The sequence below is a fragment of the Peromyscus californicus genome, unplaced genomic scaffold, assembly GCF_007827085.1.
Source record: "Peromyscus californicus insignis strain IS unplaced genomic scaffold, ASM782708v3 Scaffold_10__1_contigs__length_136768540, whole genome shotgun sequence".
Lineage (NCBI taxonomy): Eukaryota > Metazoa > Chordata > Mammalia > Rodentia > Cricetidae > Peromyscus > Peromyscus californicus.
This window is the reverse complement of record NW_026294391.1, coordinates 96623840-96640914: the sequence shown is the minus strand read 5'-3', so window position 1 is coordinate 96640914 and position 17075 is coordinate 96623840. Positions and strand designations below refer to the sequence as shown.

At 41.1% G+C, this 17075-nt stretch overlaps 1 protein-coding gene and 1 pseudogene across 1 annotated transcript in view; one reads left to right on the top strand and one right to left on the bottom strand.

Moving 5' to 3' along the window:
* Window positions 1-1469: 1469 nt before the first annotated feature.
* Window positions 1470-2469, top strand: LOC128115659 (syntaxin-2-like; annotated as a pseudogene).
* A 3963-nt stretch (window positions 2470-6432) lies between these two features.
* Window positions 6433-17075, bottom strand: part of Luzp4 (leucine zipper protein 4) — a 40369-nt gene continuing 29726 nt past the window's right edge. Inside the window, exons 8-10 of the mRNA XM_052749333.1 lie at window positions 16797-16842; window positions 11566-11686; window positions 6433-6531 (exon numbers count right to left, since the gene is read on the bottom strand). Of these exons, the coding sequence (XP_052605293.1) occupies window positions 6433-6531; window positions 11566-11686; window positions 16797-16842 (266 nt within the window). The remainder of the gene's footprint in view (window positions 6532-11565; window positions 11687-16796; window positions 16843-17075) is intronic.

The following is a 17075-nucleotide window of genomic DNA, read 5'->3' as shown; positions in this document are numbered from 1 at the left end:
TATTGCTGGATCATGGAGGTAACTATGACACATTTAATGAAAAGGCCCTGTTACCGCTAGATTTGCATAAGTGTTAAATCCTATTATCTTTGCATTATGGTTTAAATACCAAATACTGTAATTTTTTTTCGAACAGAGGATAGAAACATTTGGAAGTCAGAATGCTAAAGGAAAGGAAAATCCTAGGATATGTTTTGTGTACTGCAGATTCCAATGAAGCTGTTGGATCTCATGCTGCTGGCCACCAGGATCCAGTCACAACTCTTCCATTTGTGAGACAGAAGAACTCTTAACCTGTATCTCAGAGATCTTGGATCCCAGTGTCATGTATTGATGCTTTCTGGGTGTGATTTTCAAGACAAGAGAGGTTGGGGGTTTTGCTCAGTCAGTGGAATGCTTTCTTAGCAGGTGTTGAGCCCTGGGTTTGATCCCTTGGGTTTGATCCCCAGAATTTCATAAGCTGGCTGTGGTCTTGTAGACCTGTAGTACCTGCAACCACAGCATGACACTAGGAGGTAGGGCAGAAGATCAGAAGTTTAGGGTTATCTGTGGATATATAGCAAACTCTTAGCCAACAACACGATGAGAGGGAGAGAGAGGGAGAATAGGGGGAGGGGAGAGAGGGAAAGAGGGAGGGGGAGGGGGAGAGAGAGAGAGAGAGAGAGAGAGAGAGAGAGAGAGAGAGAGAGAGAGAGAGACAGAGAGAGCTAGAACCAGCAAGATGGCTCAGTGGGTAAAAGTAGTTGGCAATCCAAACCTGAGGTTCTGAGGACCTGTGTTTTATCCCCAGAACCTAGAGTGAAAGGAGAGAACTGAGCTAGGAATGCCCGTGCACCCACACTCACACTCGTCACACACAACACACAAAAGCATGACCCAATTATTTTTTTAAAGGCCGGGGAGTGGGGGAGTGAGATGGCTCAGGGCTTAAAGAACTTGCCACGCAAGCCTGGTGACTTGAATTCAATCTCCAGATGACAAGGTGAAAGGAGATGAACTGGATCTGCCAAGCTCTCTTTTGACCTCCACATGAGAGACATGGCATGCACACACTTGAGAACATGCGAACACACACACACACACACACACACACACACACACACACACACACACACACACACACACTGAAATTTTAACATTTTTAAAAGTATAAAAAACTTCAATTTGGGGGTGGGGCAGGCGCAAGCGCAGAGAGCGTTGCCATGGTAGCGCTGGCCCAAGGGAGGGTGGTGGCCCCGGCCACTGAGAGTGTGCGCGAGGGCAGCTGGGAGGCGGGCGCCCCGCCTTACTGGCCGGTGGGGTTTTGGGACTGGCTGCCCGACCTCAAGGCATGGAGGAAATGCGAAGATGGAGACAGTACTGTCATCATTGCTGAAAAGGACTATTTCATAGATGATTTCTTCCATCAGGTGGAGGAGATTTGAGGCAGCATAGTCAGGATTGCTCAGTACGTGGAAGACGTGAAGAACCACAGCATCATCCTTTCTGCCCCAAACCCAGAAGGAAAAATAAAAGAAGAGCTAGAATACCTGACAAAGAGATCAAGAAAACCGCTAACCGGATCTGAGGCAAGCTGAAGGCTATTGAGCAGAGTTGTGATTAGGACTAGAGTGGGAACCGAACTTCCGTGGACCTGCAGATATGACAGATCCAGCACTTGGTACAGTCAGGCAAGTTTGTGGAGGTCATGAAGGAGTACAATGAAGCTCAGATCCTGTTTCGGGAGCGAAGCAAAGGCCAAATCCAGCGCCAGCTAGAGATCACGGGAAGGACCACCACTGACGATGAGCTGGTGGAGATGCTGGAGAGCAGGAAGCCGTCCATCTTCCTCTTGGATATTATATCATATTCACAAATCACTAGGCAAGCTCTCAACGAGATCGAGTCACGTCACAAAGACATCCTAAAGCTGGAGACCAGCATCCGAGAGCTGTGCGAGATGTTCACGGATATGGCCATGTTTGTGGAGACCCAGGGTGAAATGCTCAACTACATCAAGAGAAACGTGATGAATGCTGTAGACTAAGTTGAACATCCCAAGGAAGAAACCAAGAAAGCCATCAAATATCAGAGTAAAGCCCGGTAGAAAAAGTGGATAACTGCTGCTGTGGTGGTGGCTGTCATCACTGTTTTGTCTCTAATCATTGGCTTATCGGTTGGCAAATGACTGCTTAGATGACACTGGGTGCTTGCCTCTCCCTCGGGGTGGCAAAGGTGATGTTTGTCCTCATTTGTGTAGTTACTTTGCTTGTGATCCTTGGAATTATCCTAGCAACAGCATTGTCGTAGCTACTGCACCCCAGGAGCTCTTTGTCCTCAGAGACTCCAGCCACACCTGCAGCAGAGTCCTGTCCTGTCCTTGGCTCGGGCCAAGTGCTGAGGTTTTTATTGGTGACGAAGAATAAAGCGCCACAGAGGTTTCATACCATGAAAACACCATGAGTGGACGCAGCATGTCAGCCCAGATAGACTTGGTCTCTGAAGGACACCGCAGAGATTTCACAATGGTGGCCTTGTCTCAGTAGCGTTGAAATATTGAAAGAGGAATGATTGAAAAAATCCTAAAGAAAGATGTCAGTGTTACAGATTTGTGTGCAGTTTAATTAGGGTGTGCTCTGTGCTCTCACTGACAGTGATAATGAGGAGCCTTCGCACCCGGACTGACTTCTGTTCATATCTTGCTTGCAGAATCATCACAGAACTGTTTTGTAAGGTATCTGTAATTTTAAATATCTATAAATTAAATTCCTTAATATATTAACCTCCAAACCCCCTTTTCTAAGCTAGACACTGCCTTGAGAAGGACAATGGGCAGGCCCTAGGCAGCCATGTACAGGTTGCTATTGTCACTGAGAACATGGTCTCGAAGCCCTCAGGGCCTTTTGTCAGTGCTTTCTGGTGACCCTGACCTAGGAAGTGTAAGGGTCGGAGAAGTCTTGTCGTTAGCTCATTTCTACCAACTTCATGCGATGCGCTTTACTCACGTGGCCCTCCTCCCTTTTCACTGGTGCTAGTGGAGTTTCAAGGCAAGTCGATGACAGAACCAAGACTTGGTGCTCACTAATCTCAAGGGAATAGTCCCGGCTGTAAAGCCATTCTTGGGCAGCATCCGAAGGACCAGATGCTCGCCTGAACCCCCACCAATGTCCAGAGTTCCTAAGAAACTGATGGATGGTATGAAGATGTGGGCTGTGTGGCCCAGTGACTGCGTATCTGATTGCTGATACGCTGACTGAATATGCGAAGGACACCAAAGCCTAGTGAACTGCGCCGACTGCTGACCGTGCGCATGGATGCACACTCTGTCCCAGCCTCACTTGGTTGGATCTGATGGAGCCACACGGATTCGGAACACCAATCGTGAGAGATACCGAATTGTTTAGAAAGCACCACCTTTACAGCGGTGAGTCACTCACTCTCCTCCTCACACCTCCCAGCCTCACACCCCATGTGCTCAGAGCAACTGCAGGAGGCTGGGCTATGTGTCCTGGTCCAGAGCTAGTCTGCAGTGGAGAGCTCTGCACATGGGGCTGTGTTTGTGCAGCTCCCTCCCTCTTTGCTCCAGTGCCATCAGACTTAGCTGCAGTGACCTGCATGCCACCGAGGTTCCCACCACTCATGGCCAGGGCTCCAAGTCCAGCCTGAGTCCTTGGCCCGCAATGTGCTCCTATGTGCTCAGGTGGCCTCTTGACCAAGCAGGTGCCTGAATCTGGCTTTCTAGTGAAGCAGGGGTGTGTGGGTGAGTGAGTCAGCCCTCAGGATATATTTCTATGCTGACTTCATAGCCTGTTTAAAAATACATTTACAGATTGTCTTGTTACTTTTTCCAATGATTTCTTCAAAAATTTTTTGTTTACATTAAAAAATTCTCAGAGAAGCAAAAAAAAAACTTCAATTTGAACCCTTTGCGTCTTCATGCATTAGTCATTTATCAGTAGCAACACAGAACATTTGTTATTTCTGTGTTTCATAATTTAGGAGGCATATGAAAAGTTTGTATTATTTACAAAGGGGCCTCTCTAAATGTAAGATACATGCATAAATGTCATAATCTGTATTTTACTTCTTCGTGTTTTTCCTCTTGAACAGTGAGTCACTATCAATATTTTGACCCAGATAATTCTTTGCCATGAAAGACTCTCCTGTACATTCTAGCACATTTTAGTAGCCTCTCTGGCCTATATTCACTAGGTCCTCCATCAGTTTGACAATTAAGAAATACCACTTATATAGTCAGGGAGGCAAACAGGAACCTGATTGACAGATATCCTTGAGTGTTAGCAGCATGGAGACAGATTTTTATAAACTGTTTTCTTTAGTCAGGCACATTTGCATACACCTGTAATCCCAGCACATTTAAGAGGTGGAGGAAAGAAGAGCTAGAGTTCAAATCTAGCTACACAGAAACTTTGAGGCCAGCCTGGGCTAAATGAAGTGCTGTTTCAAACAATTTATGAAAACTCATTTGTTTTACTACTAGTAAATCCCAAGCCCTAACAGAACAAATGACCTGGAGTACGAGTTAGCAGATATTAATAATTACAGAGATGAGTATGTTTTAGACCTATGGCTAATTAGAGTAGTGTGGCTTAAAAATGCCCTTGGAATGAAGAAACCTGCTTTAGGTTTATCATTCTGCCACTAACCTCTTTAACACACACACAGATTGCATTTGCTCTACCTCCAACTTCTCCTAGACCCATTCCGTTCTTCCAGCTTAATGTCTTTTTTAAAAAAAACAGCCCATTGCCATATGGAGGTGGCACACACCTTTAACACCAGCACTCAGGAGGCAGAGGCATGCCTTGTCTACAGAGTGAGTTCCAGGACAGCTAAGGCTACACAGAGAAACCTTGTCTCATGGGGGGAAAAGCCCATCAATGGACTCCTGTTTGTGGTAATATACTCAAAGGTGTGGGACCTTTGCCAAGAACATGTTCAATCTACCAGGGTCCACGCCCTTAAAGAAATCTGACTCTTCTTTCTCCAGAACACAACTGACAATAGCTCTTCAGCTAGGATTTAGAGCTCAGGAGCCCTTCAACCCCTCCACGATGAAATGCTGACTGGTTTTAGGTCTTGCGCAGGCATCAACAGCTGCTATGAGTACATGAGGGCAACAGTGGGGCTTCTATGAATGCTTGAGGCAGCTGTGAATGCTCGTTTTCGGCTCTTTCTACTTTTCACACAGTAAAACCAAAGCCCAGGGTATGGTGCCACCCACAGTGGGTGGGTCTCCCTACCTCAATTAATCTAACCATGATATTTCCCACAGGCATACTCAGAGGCTCTCTTCCAATTGATTCTAGACCTCATCAAGTTGACAAATGAGATTAAACATCACACCAGCCTTATACAGAAATACCACATAATTACAGTATCACTTTGCGGAATGTATATCTGTAAGCTTAGATGGACACAGGGGCTGAGGTCCAAGTCATACTTTGATGATTCACCATGTTAGGATCATAATTATTTTGGACTCTAAGTATCAATGGTCAAGAAAAGTATCACATTTATATTTAAATATTATTTGAGCTGGGGAGATAGTATGGTAGTAGATCACTGCCTACTATGCTTAAGGCCCTGGGCTCTTATTTTATTACATTTTTTAGTTGTGTGTGTGCGTGCACATGTGTGTGCACGTGTGTGTGTGTGTGTGTGTGTGTGTGTGTGTGTGTGTGTGTGTGTACATACATGTAGAAGAGGTTAGATAAAACTTTTATGAGTCAGTTCTCTCTTTCTACTATGTAAGACCAGGGGTTGATCTCAGGTGGATCAGCCTTGTTGGCAAGTGCCTTTACCTGCTGAGCTTTCTCACACTCCCAAGGCCCTGGACTCTAGTCCTAGCACTGAAATAAATGAATGAATGAGTGAATAAATAAATAAATAAATAACAATGCTCAAACTCTTTATTATTCGTCATGTGTTTACAAAACCAATAAAAAAAGACACTACATTTAGAATTCTTACAAAAGTAAAAGAGTAAGTTTCATCTTGTTACACTATAAATTTCTATAAAATGTAAAAGTATAAAAGTTTACTATTTTAACAATTGTTAAAGTCACTCAGGGATTGATTTTTGTGGACAGAACTTTATCAGTTGTACAGGTTCCAGAGCTTAAGGACTACAGTAAATTACAGTTTTCTCTAACATTGAAAACATAACATATATTTCTAAAAATAGCTGTTTTCCTAAAATAACCCCATTTAAGCCAGCTTTCTTCTTGCTCATCTCCTTGTTCATTTATGCAAACAGCGCTAAACAGTTTTTCTTCCAATTGCTTAGTATCAACCGAATTTTGACATCAAAACCTACCGAATACCTACTTTAACAAAACCAGTCCAAAGTTCAACATTCTAAGAATATATTTATGCTCCTAAGTATAGTTCAGTGCAATTATCAGCAAACCCTTAATAGTAAATGACAGTTCAGTCTTCCTGTCTTCTGGGTCTATTGTTCACATTGTTCATTCTGGCACGTCTCAAAGTCCTCAGGATGGTGAATCTAGTGTGGAGGGACAGATTAGTCTGTGAAAGAGACAAAAAGCTTTAAGTTTGGGAGCTTAGCAGTTTAATAAAATACTCTTGAATTTGGTTATTAGACTAGGGAGCCAGTTGTGGTGGCACACACCTGTAATTCCAGCCCTTGGAGGCAGGAAGGCCAGAAATTCAAGGTCATCCTCAGCTACAATACTGAGTTAGAAGTCAGCCTAGGCTACTTGTGAGACAGATCGACAGAGAGAGAAAGAGAGAGACAAACGTAGGCATCTAGGACTGTTGGTACATGCCAACAGCTCCAGCAACATGGAAGGTGAATGCAGCAGGATTGGAAGTTTGAAGTCTGTTTGGGCTACATCGAGAGTTCAAGGTCAGCTTGGGCAATTTAGTGAGACCCTACCTTGAAATAAAAAAAATGCTTCCAGGCATAGTGACACATGATTTTGATCTTAGCACTCAGGAAAGTCAGAGCAAGCAGATTCCTATGTATTCAAGGCCAGCCAAATCTACATAGTGAGTTCCAGGCTAATCTGGTCTACGCAGTGAGACATTAGAGTAGTGAGAGGACACGGTATATGGTTCAATGATAGAGCTCTTTCCTCGTATGTGTGAAGCCCTGGTACCTCAATTCTCTGTACCAGAAAAATGTCAAAGGGCAAAGAAGCTGCTGTGGATATCACTCTGTATGCTGTGTATGTGTTGCTTTGATTAATAAATGAAGTGCTGATTGGCCAGTAGCCAGGCAGGAAGTATAAGTGGGATAAAGAGAGAGGAGAATTCTGGGAACAGGAAGGCTGAGTCAGGAGTTGCCAGCCAGACACAGAGGAAGCAAGATGTAAAAGTACCAGTAAGCCACAAACCACAAGATAAAGCATAGATTAATAGAAATGGGTTAATTTAAGATATAAGAACTAGATAGCAAGAAGCCTGCCACGGCCATACAGTTTATAAGTAATATAAGTCTCTGTGTATATACCTGGGTCTGAGCAGCTGCAGGAGCCAGGTAGACACAGGAAAACTCCAGCTACAAATGGCGCCCAATGGCTCGAGTTTCCACCTTAAACCTGGGAATACTTAATAACCAATTCTAAATGCAGCCAAAAACAGGTTCCTGCTTCATATCTCATGTGGTCGGCGAGATGCTGCAACATGCGTGCTTGAGCTACTCTATGGTGGGTTTGCAGCATGCAGACTAAAGCTACACCATGGCACATTCTTGCCAAGTTACACAGAGGTTTCTACAAGCTGCACAACATGGTGCACGGTGGATATAGCTTTTGCTACTAAAAGAAAAAAAACAGGTTTCTGGGCTACACACTGCTTTGATAAAAGCATAGACCAAGTGCTTCTGAGAGTTGATGGTACACATGGCTTCCAGACCCAGAGCTGGTGGTAAACATACCATCGCCATGTTGGGAAGCTGGGGTGGGCAGAAAATACTGCAGTTTAAAGCAATAGATTCACAACAAGACAGATTCAGATGGGATAAACCTCTAAATGGTTTATATTGTATGTAAAAATGTACATAGGCTTGGAAGAAAGACAAAGAAATATATGTAGTTATATAAAGAAATAGTTTTTAAAAATAAAGTCTTTAAAGAGAAAGTAAAAGTAATATAAAAAATAAGCCATGTAAAGATAGATATCACACAGAGAATCTAGATTGTGTTGTCTTTGGGATTTTTAACTGCAGAAAGACATTTGATTGTAAAAGCTGCTCAGTTAAACCAATATGTATATTTTAAAGGTACCTTAACTTCAAAATTTGGATATAAGGATATGTTGCTTTGGAAAGGAGGCTCTGCTTTTGTTTCTACAGAAAGCAACAGGCTATGGATTTGTTCCAGATTAAGATACGTCAGGTTTGACCAGCCAAGACCCCCTGAAAGGTCTCCGATGACACCATGGCCCAGATGATCCAACATCCAGAATGGTTTCAAGGCAACTGGCTCAGACAATACAGCCTCAGGGACTACTCCATAATCCTAAAATTTTCTTTATGTCCCCATAAGAATACAGCACCCCCATCCAGCAGGAAGTAGTATGAGAAGCTACGCCAAAATTCCCAAATACACCAAGTTGGCTTTGGAGATGGAATTGGCTCACTCCTTCTCTAAACCCAAGCATATTGCTAAAAAAACAAAAGGTTGAGATATTATTCTGTCCTATATCAGAAGAGCCCTCTGGTGTGGGACAGAGAAAAACCAATTATTTTTATTAAAGCAGGTTGATTATAAATGCAATCTCTTTCTAAAGAAGAAAAGGGGATAGCATACATATGATAGGATAAAAGGGTAGATTAATGAACCTATTTTTAAAGAGCAACAACTTGTTTGGAAATGTTTTACATTGCTATGGATTTTAGTTTATTGATACAATTTTAAACAATTTTGTTATACTGTATATATATTTCTACTCTCATTTGAGTTATTATGTTTATGTACCTCATCTAGATTATAATGATAATTAAAAAATACAGATTAATAATTAGTCTTCTATGATAGTCAAACTTATAGTCATGTTAAGTCTTCTAGGTATACATAGATACATTTCAGATAGATAGGTAATCTTCAAATACTTCAAAGACCTACAGAATATGGCATTTAAAATGTTTTAAAAATTTAGACTTTCTGGACAATGAGACATGTCTGTTCCTGGCAGCACTGATTTACTTCAGAGTGGAGGATGGACATCGAAAACACTCTATATGGAGTTTATCTTCTTCTTGGCAAAAATAGCCATTTGGGCAAGAAACTGTTCTTGCCTGGACTGCTTGATCGACTGGACATGCAGGACTCATAGGAAGGTGACCACTGAACTTTGCTTAGCAAAATGGTCCATTAGGTTCCTGCTTTGCAGAGAAAACTACCAGGCATTCTACAGGACACAGAGAAGTGACTGAGAGACTCAAGGCCTGTGGGCTAAAGACAGATGCCCCAACTTTATAGAGAAACTTTGGATGACTGTCCAGGCTGCCAGCTGTCTCTGTCTATTCTCACGAGACTCCTGAAAGTTGCTTGTGTCCTACCGTTTCTCAGGTGATATTATATCCTTCTGAGACCTTTGATGTAGTTGAAGACTAGATAGTTATAATCTCCTTAGTTATGGTAAAAGATAAGTTAGATATGAAACTTTATACTCACAAATATAGGACAAGATATCTTCTTTAATTTTGCCAAATACAAATAGAGTCGATATTGTAACTGTAATTTTTTCTTGATAATTGTTTTGTTATGCAATTTTACTATGTTCAAGTTAAAACTTTCCTTTTGAAAAAAAAAAGGGGAAGTGCTGTGGGTATCACTCTATATGCTGTGTATGTGTTGCTCTGATTGGTTAATAAATAAAGTGCTGATTGGCCAGTAGCCAGGCAGGAAGTATAGGCAGGACAGAGAGAGGAGAATTTTGGGAACAGGAAGGCTGAGTCAGGAGTTGCCAGCCAGACACAGAGGAAGCAAGATGTAAAAGTACTGGTAAGTCACAAGCCACATGGCAACTTATAGATTAATAGAAATGGGTTCATTTAAGATATAAGAACTAGATAGCAAGAAGCATGCCATGGCCATACAGTTTATAAGTAATATAAGTCTGTGTGGGTTTACCTGGGTCTGAGTGGCTGCAGGAGCTGGGTGTACACAGGAAAATTCCAGCTACAAGCAGCAGCCTGGGGTTGAGAAGACTCTGAGAGGGGTATGAAATCTATCTGTGTTTGAAGAATGTGCATGAGCTTTCCTTGAGACTAGAATCATGTGTAGTTTGTCTGATGCTTGGTCTACACCTGAGGTTTCTATTCAGACCATCCATGCTGAACAGCAGAATCAAAGAGCTTTAATGGAAGAGTATGGAAGAGCATACCACAGACCAAGTAGCAATACGTTTTCATAGCCAAATGAAGGGCAGGCTTATTTCTATATGCTAGAATTCAAATGTCTGCCTTATAGTCCAGGGTTTGAAATCTATTCTGTGAGAGCAGTCCTAGGTACAAGCAACTTCCTATTGTTCTTACTGGTCTACAGCTGACTACAGTACCTCAAATATTGCCAAGTCAGACGTAATTCCAGTTTCATCTTATATACATGGCCACAAAGTCCAAGTCTCTTTCCCCATTTTTCAGACATACTCCTTTCAATATTATCCCTAAACCTAATTCAGAAACAGGGTTATTATTGTTCTGAGATATAGTTTGTGTGTTTTCTGTTTTGCACTTATGAAACACACACACACACACACACACACACACACACACACACACACACACCCTTTTTCTTTTGTTTTTCTAAGATAGTCTTGATATGTAGTTCAGGATGTCCTTGATCTCTTGATTCCCACACTACCATGCTTTATTTATGAGTTACATACTTCTATGAATAATATAATCAGAACACAGATGGAATAATGTACTTTATTTCATCTCATTGCTAAGTGAAGAATGGCAGAAAATTATTTTAGTTTCAGTCCCTTATAAAAGTCTTTAGACATCTATTAGTTTTTTCTTTACTACATAGTCTGGTAAACATGGATGTTTCCTTTATGAGAATCGTAATGAGCCTTAATGCAGCTACAGGACTAAGTGTATAGGAGTGTGGGCTATTCCATGATATGACTGAGGTTTGTTTCAAAGTCTGGAAAGATGGCTCAGCAGTTAGGACCTGAACTTATTTCTCAGCATCCATATCAGGTGACTCACTAGTGCATGTAGCTCCAGCTCCAGAAGATCAGGCACCACTTATCTGCCCTACACACACACACACACACACACACACACACACACACACACACACACACACACACACACACATGTGCGGTGGGGGGTGGGGAGCAGGCAGACAGACAAGACATAAACACACATAAAAATAAATAACTGAGGTTGGCTTATTTAGCTATTTTCCCAACTTTTCTGTCTTTCCCAAAAGCAGGGGACAGGAAAGTATTTCTTGTGTATTAAGAGATTCACATTTTTCCTATATGTAAAAGATAATCTTATATATTTCAAGTTGACCTAAAATAAACATGGCTTTCTTAACATCTGGTGAGCAAACAATTGGGCAAGTCCATCATAAGTACCCGATTAGTCCGTGCTGCGACATTGAAGTTCAGTCTTACTCCTTTTGGAAAACGTGTAATAGTCTTAATTGTAGTGTATCTACCATTCAGGAATTCTGCATCAACTTCGGGTCTCCATAAACTGTCAATTAAAGCATAATAATAAGTAAGTAGATATAGTAGCCACTAATCAGATGAGCAAGTTTGGGGCCTTCAACTTAGTATCCGTAGATCTCATTTCTAGAGGTTTAAAAGAAGGATGTATGTGTTTTATCACTGAACTATACTCTTAACTGTAGGTATTATTAATTTCCTTCACATCTTTAGATGAGTTTTCACCTGCTAGATAAGAATCCAGTTTTATTCTTCTTTAATTATAGTATATTTGGAACAAAAATAACCACAAATTCCATAGGAAGAAAATGGATTTGTGATTGCCTTGGACTGACAAGGATGGGAGAACATGGGGGAAGGAATGGTCTGAATGAAGAATGACTCAAAGAGTATAAAATTTGGGGGAATGATGGTTAAAATGTTCTAAAATCAGACTATGACGAGGACTGCACATCTCTTAGTCAACTAAAAGGGAAAGAACTGTGTAGTTTAACTACATAATATAAAACCTGTAGCTCAGTAAAATTTTTAGAAGCTGTGCCTATAATCCTAGCACTCAGTAGGTAGAGGCAAAATAATCAGGAGTTCATGAACATCCTTGGCAACATGAGAATTTGTGGCCAGCCTTGGCTGTATGAGAGTGTCTCAAAAAATCCAAAGAAAGCAGCTGCTTGCTATCTGTACCACTAAGCCTACCTACCTGTGAGTCCCAACTTTAAAAGTGTAACATTCCCTTTCCCTGTTTCTATCACTTTCAGATAGTGGCTAAAATCCTAAGCCTGTTCAGACAGTCTGAATCCTACTCTTTCCCAAGAAGCTAATGAATATATGTGCTTTCTTGGACCTTATGTCCCAAGATACAGCTTCCTCTTTTCTTCATCTCCATCTCCCTCCTCCTCACAGCTGGCGAGATTTACAACTTGTCTGCCCTGTCACTGGGTCTTTTTTCTAACTCATAAAATGGTCCTTACATTTAAACAAAAATAAAAAAGTTACAAAAATATTAGCTGGAGGGCTAAGGTTGCAGAACAGTGTTGCAGAACACTTCATTAGCCTGTGTGAAGCCCCGAGTTCCATTCTCTGCACCATAAAAACCCCAAATGAAAAAGTGAATGAAAAGTCAAAGTGGTTGCACAAATCTAGAATCCCCCAAACCAGGAGATTGAAACAGGAGGATCTCAAGTTTAAGGGCAGCCTGTTTATATAAAAAAAAAATGGAAGCCACCCCATGGCATTAAGCCTTTGGTGTCTCCCACCCAAGAAAGAAAAATAATGGAAAACAATGTGGTAGCACATACCTAGAATCCCCCAAATCAAGAGTTTGAGGCAAGAGATCTTGAGTTTAAGGGCAGCCTGGTTATATAGAAGTTAATATGAAAGCCACCTTGGATTCCTGTGACATTTGTTGTACCATGTTGCAAAGGTATATTCCATAAAGTGCCTCATGGATGGCTGCTAGTGGATCAGGTTTATGTTTTCCCTTACAGTAGCTCTTTGTGTCAGTAAACATCACAGAAAAAAAGAAATTTTTTTGAGACAGCATCTCATGTATCCTAGGCTGACTTCAATTTCATTAGTTTAAGTTGACCTTGAACTTTGGAAACTCTTGCCTCTACCTCCTGAGTGTTGGGACTACAGACATCGGCCAATAAACCTGCATTATGCCCTTCTGCAGAATGAATCAAGACATGTTAGACAATGAATCATACATGTTAGACAAGTAGTCTACCAACTGGACTATACCCCCAGTCCAAGGAGAAATTTTTAATAGGCAGCTAAAGTAGTATCAGGGAAGAGGTTAATCATATGTACTTGCACTTTACCATAACACAACCAATGTCCAAAGGCTGTGTAGTTGTCTTGATATTATTACTTGAGAATTTATAGTCAGTAGTTCTATATAAACAAGGTGCTTTCTATAACAACTTTTTGTCTTGCTATATTGTTCCTATTAGGCTTTAAGTGGACCAAACACTGTTTTGGGGGGGAAAATTAGAGTTCAATGAATAATTAGATATATAATAGTTTCCTTCCTCCCTTCCTTTGTACATCTCTCTCTCCCTCCTTCTTTGCCTCCCTTCCTTCCTTTCACAGTGTTAGGCATCAAACTCATGGCTATATAATTCCAGGCAAGCACTCTACTGAGTCCTTCAATGTTAAGTTTCCTCATAAAATTATTGTTGCATTTTCTCTAGCTTTTCCCTTTTTTTTCCCTTTAACAACATGTACCTGGCTTACCTAATGCAATCATAGAACAAGGTAAAAAGTGGAAATCAGGATGATCAACAGTGAGAAGGATGTGATTTGGGTGGAAACGTGTGTGTGGGTTGTGTTGAAGATGGAACTGGTATCTTACAAGAGGGGAGTGAGGTAGTTCAGGTTTTGTTTTTGAAGAAAGGACTCTGGCTTACAAGCAGCAAGCAACTCGATTCTGCCAACCACTGGAATGATCTTGGAAGTAGGCACCTCTCCAGAACCTTCTAATAAGAGGGCACCCAGGGTAGTACCATGATTCCAGGTATGGGAATCTCTAGCAGACTAGCAAAGCTGGACATCTGACCTACCAAACTGGGAGGTGATGGACGGGTTTTGTTCTAAGTTGCTGTGTGTGGTACAGGTAGGCACATTTTGGGGCAAATTCCCAAGCATATGGAGTGGTGGTGGTGAAAAGGCTACTGATCTTTTGAATGACTTTTTAAATGTCCTCAGCTTTCAAATCTGTTTGTGGAGCTAACGTTTTAGCCGAAACTCTTAGAGAAACTTTTAGTATCTGACTCATTCAGTTCAGTTGACCTTACTTATTATTGTACTAAATTCTCCACCTAGGGGCAGTTGGCAGTGTTTTGTTTTGTTTTGTACCATATGATATTATGATCTCTGATTGAGCATGTTGTATAATGTGTTAGGCTCCAAAGCAGCAGTCCTGAGAATGTCCTTTTTGGAGGCCAAGAACATCAGAAGAGAGTTCTGCTTCCTGGTTTCTTATTTCCTCTTAGTCTTGAATGGAAGCTCTGGAGGAGGGAGTGACTGAGACAGAGAGGAGGTGCCTAGACATTTCCTATTGGATGATACACTGGACTGATCAGCCTATTTCCTTCCTTATACCTCACACCAGTTTCTGTTCTACGTTCTTAAAAATATTCCCAGAGTAGCACCTTGACAGTCCCTGTCCCTGGAGATGTGCTCTTCCTCTACAGGAATTATGCCTTCTTTCTTTTAAGCTGGCTCTAACAAAATACTTCTTCCTAAAACTTGCTCTCTGTGGCCCATGAACTTCACTCTTCAAATTTATAAGACAAGAACTAGAAAGCCATTGGCTTTGGTGGCTCTTGAGTTTACCAAGACTCTAGCCCTCCAAAGCTAAGCTCACCAAGAACTGAGAAAGGTTCCACACTCTTGAAGACAGCCCACTACTTCCCACACCACCTTCTTGTTCAAGTAATAAACCTCTTTCCACTCTTGTTCCCTGGTTGTGGTTATCCTTTTCCTACTCACCAAGATTGAATCCGCTGCCTACAGCCATAGTAATTGTCTAAACAATGAAAGAAGGTGAATGTTCTAGCACTGTAAGAATTAAACCTCCTTTGTACTTGTAGTTGTGGAAAGGCAATCTGTATCATCCTGGCTGTCCTGCAACTCACTCTGTAGACCAGGCTGGCCTTGAATTAACAGAGATCCACTTGCCTCTGCCTCCCTAGTTTTGGAATTATAGGTGTATGCCACCACTGCCCAGTCCCATAGGTTTTGTAGAAATACAAACTGTATTTGAATGTACCTTCACACTTTTTATTAGTTGTATGATTTGGGGAAGTTAAAAAACAAAACAAAACAAAAACCATCTTCTTTGGCTGGAGTGGAGCTCCATGGCACACTGGTAAATCTTTTTAGTTTGTGTGTGCACATGATCTTAGGTTTGATCCCCAGTAGTGCCAGAAAAATCAACCATCAGTCCTCCTTCAGTTTGAATCTATCATTCTGTAATATGGAAATGCTAATACCTTACCAGAAAGGAATTTTAGGGCTAAATTAAATTATGGATATAAAAGTACTTACTTACAGCTTTCAATTATTTCATAAGTTACCTAGGTTATGTCCATTTCAAAGGTAGTATGGCAACATTTTTCTCCTTCCATTTGCATAAATTCTCCTAGTATCACTCAATGAGTTTTAGACAGCCACCCCCAATACCACTTCAAGAGGCCAACTCCTAAACTCCACTGAAAGAGGCCAAAATATACTATCCATAATTAGCCTCTTTTCTGTAACCACTAATGCTGAGCTAATCCTTTTGAGAAACACAAGACACATGGGCAGCTGTGGAAACCAAATGAAAAAGTAAAAGTCACCCTTTTATGAGAGAAACGTACATCTCCAAAGGTAATCTCCATTTATAAGGGTTTCCCTTTCTTACCCTACAAAGAGAAGGATAAGCAACAAATGCAGCTCTTGTTTTCCACTCTTTTCCTGACCATCTTCCTGAGCAGACCTTCCCCCAGATCTTTGTTTCAGGGAGGATGATATTTAAGTACAAAAATCTAATAGACCATGTTCAAGTCTGCTCTTGTGGTAGGAACCCTCACTACCTCCCACCTGTATAGCAAGTAGTCATGGCCAGAAACTTCTTTTTCTTATGTTTGTATTTCAACCTGTTTTTGTTACAGAGGTCCATAGCAACAAAGATCTAAGACGGCATAATGGAACATAGAATTCTTGCCTCCCTGATCCCATCACAGGCTAAGTTTTGCTACGATTGCTGCTAAAAATGGGATGTTGAGATTCATCTAGCTTGTCTAGCATACCCTGTTATTACACACCAGTTTCCAATTTTAAAACTGAAATGATCAAACAATCTTAATCATTCTGATTTCTCCAGTGATAATTCCTGTAGAGAGAGACAGCTAGTTTAGATGCAAAATTATGATACTGAACATATATCAACAGAATATGATATAGACAAGTCTCAGAAGTAAAAATAAAACCAAGCCAGGAAGATTTAATTAAAGCTTTTCTGATTCTGACTAGGATTATTTACACAAAGTGTTAGTTTTCAAAGTCAGGTTGTAAGGCTCTGGCCTGGATGCTATAGTCAATGCCAGTTTTCATATTTTCCTCTTAAGATTGTCCAAAGTTTGTCTCACCTGTCAGAACTTTCATCACTTTCTTCAGAGCTGCTGTAGCCTTCTTCTATCATCTAAATGGACAAAGTTGAAACAAATTATTGAAACGATAGCCTTACTCAGCACAAGGTGTTTTGTTTTTTAGTCTAAATTGCAACTTTTAGCATTTACATGACAATATTCCCTTTGCTTAGCTCTGGCCTTGGCCATCTTGTAAAGTCTCCCCATCTTGGTTAACCATGACAATCACCAAACTAAAGTGACTAAACTCCTAGAACTAAAGTAAATTCCTTCCCTAGA